Source organism: Geotrypetes seraphini, chromosome 10 (assembly GCF_902459505.1).
Source record: "Geotrypetes seraphini chromosome 10, aGeoSer1.1, whole genome shotgun sequence".
Taxonomy (NCBI): Eukaryota; Metazoa; Chordata; class Amphibia; order Gymnophiona; family Dermophiidae; genus Geotrypetes; species Geotrypetes seraphini.
In genome coordinates, this window is record NC_047093.1 from 142,384,810 (window position 1) to 142,392,318 (window position 7,509).

At 41.3% G+C, this 7,509-nt stretch overlaps 1 protein-coding gene across 1 annotated transcript; it reads left to right on the forward strand.

Moving 5' to 3' along the window:
* Positions 1-5,750: 5,750 nt before the first annotated feature.
* LOC117368677 (galactoside 2-alpha-L-fucosyltransferase 2-like) lies at positions 5,751-6,777 on the forward strand. The gene has a single exon (XM_033962402.1). It carries the CDS (start codon positions 5,751-5,753, stop codon positions 6,654-6,656), a length of 906 nt encoding a protein of 301 aa, XP_033818293.1. The 3' UTR covers positions 6,657-6,777.
* Positions 6,778-7,509: the final 732 nt, after the last annotated feature.

Below are 7,509 nucleotides of genomic sequence, written 5' to 3' on the forward strand. Positions count from 1 at the left end.
ATCCGGACCCGGCGATTTGTCGCTCTTTAGTCTGTCAATCTGCTTGAGTACATCCTCTTGGCTTACCTCTAAATAGACCAGCTTATCGTCTTGGTCTCCTATTACGATCTCCTCGGGTTCTGGAATGGTGGTTATATTGGAGCAACGGTGGATCTATCGTTTGAACACTGTCACCCCTAATGGGTTAAATAATGAACTTGAGTGGGCTTCCCTGTTATAGGAGGTTGGTTCCTGGGGGTATGTTCCTCGTAGCATCGTTCCATTTATAATATAACTGAGAATATAATAGTTAAATGATGTACGTTCTGATGTCAGACGCTGACGTCCCAGAACGGATGGGACGTTGACGTCGGGGATGTGGAGCGTTTAAATTTGTGGGTTAAGAGCGGGGTCGCCATCCCTTCTTAGATGCAATGGTCAGTTTGAATGGTGTAAAGAGGTAGGAAAATAGAGATGAATGAAGAGGTTTTTTTTAAAGGCATTAAGACTATTTAAAGGTGTAAAATATGCACTAAAATTTAGCATTAGGTTATGGAGACTTAGGTGTCTTTTTTATCTCTTTAGGGCAGGGGTGTCAAAGTCCCTCCTCAAGGGCCAAAATCCAGTCGGGTTTTCAGGATTTCCCCAATGAACATGCATGAGATCTATTTGCATGCACTGCTTTCATTGTATACTAATAGATCTCATGCATATTCATTGGGGAAATCCTGAAAACCCAACTGGATTGCGGCCCTCAAGGAGGGACTTTGACATCCCTGCTTTAGGGAGTGGTAACCTTGAGAAAGCCCTTTGACTTATACAGGCAGAACATGTTGGTGATTCTACCCCTGTTGAAAAGCATCTTTTGCACAGCTAAATACTTTTGGTACATATTGATTTAAGCTAAATATTTAAGTTTATTAAATGATAATCATCAAAAACAATTAAAGTATTTATTGAACTGGATCCAATGACGAGTGGGAGCATAAAGCCCAGCCCAATGAGAGTAGTTTGAGTGCTTGGTGACCCGCTAAGGACCAGTAAGACTTGTTATAACCTTGGAGAATAAAGTACGGCATGAATGTGAGATAATTTCTTACATTTGACTATATTGGATATTGGAGTGTTCTTCATTCAAATTCATTTAAATAGTGCCTATGGTCACATTACAGTATACACGTGTCACATCATCACAACTGAGCTGATGGTGGTTCTTGAAATACGAGTACATACAGTATTTTCTATTAAAGTTTTTGGGTTGTGGAGTTTCCATTATTTCTTATGAGTGTTTTGGATTACAAGCATGTTTTCAGAACGAATTGTGCTCGCAAACCAAGGTTTTACTGTACTCTATAATCAGATATTCACTTGTTAACCAAGCCGAGCTCCCTATAGGAGATAATGCGGTGTACAGACAGATTAGATTAGATCTGGTCCTGAACCTCGACCCGGACATTTCCTTCCACTGATTCTTGCTGCTTTTCGTTTCCTGCCTGAGAGTTTGATGTGTGTCTCTCTCTCCTTAGGAGAAGATTTCTCAGATCTAGGTGACCTGCACTGCCCCTGAACTCCGGGAAGGGGATCCCACTGGGTAGGGTGAGCAGGTTACCCATTCCAGAAGGGATATTTTTTTTTGGCCAGTCCTGGATTTCTGCCAACTTCATCCTGGTGCATTATAGAACCTACAGTACTGATGTCAATGAATAGAATCCTGGACTACAACTCCCACACTGCTTTGAGATGTAATTTTAAAACCAGGACTGGCCAAAAAGTCTCCCTTCTGGAATGGGTAACGTTGCCTCACAGTTGACACTCAGACACTGAATCCCTCTCCTGTCCCATTCTAGTTGAATCAAATTAATACTAATTATATAACTTGACATTTTTTTTCCTCTTCCTGCAGGTGCTCAACCAGTAGAATTTGCTGGCTTTGAATAATGAATATGCAAATACAGCAAGCCACCTTTTTGTGACACGTGGTTCTATCCCATGAAGATTTTCATTGGAACATTAGATGTGTCCAGCTGGGTCAGACCAATGATCCATGATCCTGAACATTGCAAAAAGGGAGCCGGCAGGACCAAGCGATAATCGTTAATAGACTGGAGTGTGCGTTGTGAAGTGTAAGGAATAGTTAAACAGGGAAGATAATTAGGTTAACCATATGAAAGGGAGTAGAAAGTAAATTGATGTGTTTTTATTTTAACAAAGAATTCCAAACACAAGATAATTCTATAATGATTAAATGGGAGTGGCAAATAAGTTACTTTTGGAAACTAAGCTTGTGAGGTAAGAAATTGGGAACCTGATTCACTAAACTTCGCCTTCTTGGAGACCCAGGGAGGGAAACGAAAACTTCAGTGACTCAGTCCCTGGGTCTCCGGGAAGATGACGTTTAGTGGATCAGGTTCCAACTTCGACTGATGTAAAAGTCTCACCGACAGTTAACTTTTCAGCCCGTATATCCACAAATCCTTCACCTGGCTTTGTTCCAAGAAAAGGCCATGGCACGACCTGTTTTGGTAACCAAAAGCCTCTGGGAAATACTGATTGACAATTATACAAGGAGATGAAGGTGGATGGTTTGGCACAGGTTCAGTACATGAAAAGTGAAATATCTTAAGTGTTAATGCTTCTCGGGCATGTTTGCCAACTAGATTTGAGGTTGATTCAAATTAATCCTTTATAAATCCCCCCCCAAAACTCCAGGTTGTGCTAACCTTGGGCTAGATTCACTAAGAAAACCGATCATGTACCGATCTGTATGCGCTCACTTTCCAACTATAGCTCAATTCACTAACCTTCCTCCAGACCCCATCTGCACCCGATCTGATCTGCGCCTGCAAATGAGTAAAAAGGCATGTAAATTTCTTAAGGAATCGATTCATGAAACCATTTCATCCAAACCGACTGGCCTTTCCAATCCAAAACGTTTTGACCAGTCGCTTTACATCCTCAACGACTTCCTGCCTAGGAACTGCCGCGTGCATGTTAAGAACCCCATTAAAAATATATATCTACTCTGCAAAAAATCCAAAATATATATAAACTTTAAATATATGTAAACTTTCATGTACATAAGCATTAGAAATCTTTTTTTAATTTTTTTTTTGGAATGCGCATAGCAAGCACGGGAGTGAATCTCGGATTTGTAATGCGTATGGCGAGAAAATCACGGATTAACTCCGTGCTCTCCTTGCGCATTTTACATTTCATATATCAATGCCAAATTTAAAAAAATATCAAAGATACCTTTTAAGGGCCAACTATCCCTCCTCCCTTCTTCCAGCTAGATTGCTGCGTGCATCAGAGGTCACGGGGTCGCCTTTGTTTGCTTCGTGCTTTATGGCAGAGAGAACCGCACAGCCTCCTGGGATTCGTAGGCTGTATATAACGGCGCGTGATCCCAGCGCATTCAACTGCTGTGCCTTCTAGCAACTTAACAGTTCTTTTCTTGAGTTGTTAAGCTGTTTGGAATTGTTAAGTTGTTAAGCTGTTTGGAAGCGCGCAATAAACTTCGAGATCAATCCATAAAAATAGGACAAACTTGAAGAATTCCATAGCTCGCTCACAAACCTCTGATGCTATTTCTCCTTAAATCTTTCCAACAAATTTTACTAAAACCTACGGTCACAGCTTATACAGCTTGCAACAACACTTAAGAGGCTGGTAAAAACTATAGTTCTTATATTGCATTTTTTACAATAACAATGCTTTGTGGTAGGCACATTCGGAGCCCGCCAATGACATCCACAATTAAACCCCGCCCCATTTCTACACAGTGAAGTCCTATAGAGCTAGCACATGCATTAAGTGCTTCAAAACCAACAAGGATACAGTGCGCACGTGCATCGATCGACGTTACAGCGAAATGTGTGCGCAAATGGGGGCGTGTTTAAGATTTGATCATTTGAATGGAAAAGCTTTACTGAATTGATCGGCCAGAATGACTCGGAAACGGATATGACACGAATCGGATAGATTTGTGGACTTTAGTGAATCTAGGCCCTTATTCTTTTCTGGCTTTATGATACACATTATTATCATTTCATGCCTGGCTGCCTTTGATTCAAAGGGACAAAGCAGTCAACTCAGGAGGCTGTCGGAGGAGAGGTTAGGAGAATGGGAGTGAAGTTTGGATTTCCAGGAACAGAGTGAGAGAGGTGTACTTTTTGCTTCAATCAGTCAGATCAGCAGACTTGGAGGAGGGATGAACACAGCTCATGCTTCCCCAGTCCGGTTAACTCTGCAGGAGCTACTGGCAACAGTCTGCTGAGGTTAACCTTCAGCCCTGGCATGGAGATAAGCTTAGCCTAGTGGTTTGTCCAGGGGCCTATGTCAGTTCTATCATGGTATATTACAGTGACGATCAAACACTAACAATGAAAGTCACTTTCCAATTTCACACAAAAGAGTTCACTATGTCTGAGAGATTTCTGTAGGAAAAATATGATATGCCTGTGACATGCAGGCTGTAGCTACCATGACTGTGGTCTCTAGCAGCAGGTCAGTTTATTTATTTATTTATTGTAGTATTTATATACCACTTATAGCCTAAGTGGTTTTACATTCAAGTACTCAAGCATATTTCCATGTCGGTCCCAGTGGGTTCACAATCTGTATAATGTACCTGGGGCAATGGAGGATTGAGTGATTTGCCCAGGGTCACAAGGAGCAGTGGGGATTTGAATCCATAACCTCAGGGAGCTGAGGCTGTAGCTATAACCATGCACCACTCTAGAAATCAAAATTAGGTAAAAGCGAGCCAAGTCTAGGACAATGAAGCCATTGTGACATCACTGATGAGGTTGGCTCTTTTTGGTGGAAACATAAGGAAGTTCTTCTTCACCCAGAGAGTGGTAGAAAATTGGAACGCGCTTTCGGAGTCTGTTATAGGGGAAAACACCTTCCAGGGATTCAAGACAAAGTTGGACAAGTTCCTGCTAAACTGGAACGTACGCAGGTGAGGCTGGACTCATTTAGAGCACTGGTCTTTGACCTGGGGGCTGCCGTGTGAGCAGACTGCTGGACACAATGGACCACTGGTCTAACCCAGCAGTGGCAATTCTTGTGTTCAATTTTCTATACTATTCTGTGAGGAGAGCTCAAAATGATTTACATGAGTTAATTCAGGTGCTCAAGCATTTTTCCATGTCTGTCCCAGCATGCTCACAATCTATCTAATGTACCTGGAGCAATGGGGGGATTAAGTGATTTGCCCAGGGTCACAAGGTGCAGCGTGGGATTTGAATCCATAACTTCAGGATGCTAAGGCTGTAGCTTTAACCACTGCACCACTCTAGAAATCGAAATGTGGTAAAAGTGAGCCAAGTCTAGGACAATGAAGCCACTGTGCCATCACTGATGAGGTTGGCTCTTATTGGTGGAATGAGGCATTATGATGTCACAATACCAACTCTGGGTTTTATAAAGTATATTTCTGAGTTTATATTTTAATAATGGGATATAATAGCATGATATTGTTTTGGTTTATATATATATATATATATATATACTTTCTTTGCAAGCTTTCTTGAGCTCTTTGGTACATTATGGTATAGAAAGATTATATTTTCCTGTTACTCTTTCATTTTTCTTTCCTAGGCCAGCCTCAGATCTCAGTGAAGAGGAAAGAGGCAGCTTTCAGGATGGCCTGGAAGTATTACATCATTGGGTTCTTCCTCCTGGTTGTCTTCTCTCTATCTGTAATATTTCAACTCAGTAATAAGAGGGTCGGTGAACGAAGTAAAGAGCTCCTGGATGCTTCTCTCATGCCAAGTAACACAAACAAGCCATGCAAAACCAAGAAGGGGAAGGGCATTTGGACAGTGAACAGCATTGGTCGCTTGGGCAACCAAATGGGACAATTTGCCACACTGTATGCCTTGGCAAAACTTAATGGTTATGAGGCCTGCATACAGCAGGAAACCTTTGACTGGTTGGCCCCAATCTTCAAGATCAGCCTACCAGTGCTACATAAAAATGTGGTTGATAAGATACCTTGGAAATACCATAACTTCCATGACTGGATGTCAGAGGATTACATGTACATTGAAGAGAAATATGTAATGATCACAGGCTACCCTTGTTCATGGACCTTCTACCACCACATCCGAGAGGAGATCCTCCGGGAGTTCACCTTCCATGACTTCATCAGAGATGAGACCAACAAGTATTTAGAGCAAGTGAAAGGGACAAGGAAGAATGCCACTTTCATTGGGGTTCACGTGCGAAGGGGGGACTATCTCAATGTAATGCCCAATATTTGGAAAGGAGTAGTGGCAGACAAGACCTACCTGGAGAAGGCAATGAGCTATTTCCGTAATAAGTATCAGGAACCCATCTTTGTGGTGACCAGTAATGGAATGGAGTGGTGTAAGGAGAACATTGATACTTCTAGAGGAGACGTCCACTTCTCCGGGGATGGGGTAGAGTCCTCACCTGGGAAGGACTTTGCCATCCTTGCTCATTGTAACCACACTATCATGACCATTGGCACCTTTGGTTATTGGGCAAGCTACATGGTAGGAGGGGAGACCATTTACCTCGCCAACTTCACTCTACCAGAGTCTGAATTCTTGAAAGTCTTCCATTACGATGCTGCTTTCTTACCAGAGTGGAAGGGGATCCCTGCTGACCTTTCACCTCTTCTTCAAAAGCTAAATAAAACAAATTAACCCTTTTCTCCTCTCACTTGCCAAAATCTGAATAAATCGGGGATCTTTCTAGGGCATATTTGGTAAATTCCTGGAAGCAAACTTGAGAAATTAAAATGATGCATGATTCAGAGTAAATGTCAGGTCCTTTGAGTCCGAGGAGCAGAAATTGAATTCTATCATGAGGATTCATTTTAAAAATTCTGCCTTTTGCTATTGTGGTCAGAGGTAGTGAATGACACGGGGAAAAAATTTTTTCCCCGTCTCGGCCCCTTTCCGTCTCCGCAAGCTCCATTCCCGCGAGCTCGGTCCCCGCCTCTGCAAATTTTTCTAGTTTTTTATTTATTCTGATTATTCATTACATTAACAACAAATATTCATGAATATCCACAGAACATCTGTATATACATACACTGACACATAAATCTGGAAATTAATCAACCATGATCTAGTCCACATTATAATGGTCGCCAGGTTTTAAATAGGAAATTATATCATACTATTATAGTCTACCATCATGACAGACAAATTTGTAGATTAGTTCCTATATCATACAACATCCTCCTAACTGAAAAACAGCAAATTAGAAATTAAACTTTTAATAAAGTTTTTCTCTTAATAAAATCTTCTAGCTAAACTGGATCAAAAAATATATATTTGTCACTACCATACTATGGGAATTTTAAAAAGAAAATGGCTCCAACTGTCAAAACTTTAGGCTTTAGCTGAAGGAATTGTTTCCTTTTAAATTGAGTATGTCTAGAGACATCAGGAAAAATTGTTATTCGTTGGCCACAGAACAGATCTTGCGTTTTCAACTTCCTGACTTATAAGTAGCTTTGAAACAGCTAACACTTCTTCTGAAGCGATCCCC

What these genes read in the sequence shown, in the direction of transcription:
- LOC117368677 (XM_033962402.1), top strand. Translation starts at nt 5,751, where the DNA reads ATGCCAAGTAACACAAACAAGCCATGCAAAACCAAGAAGGGGAAGGGC.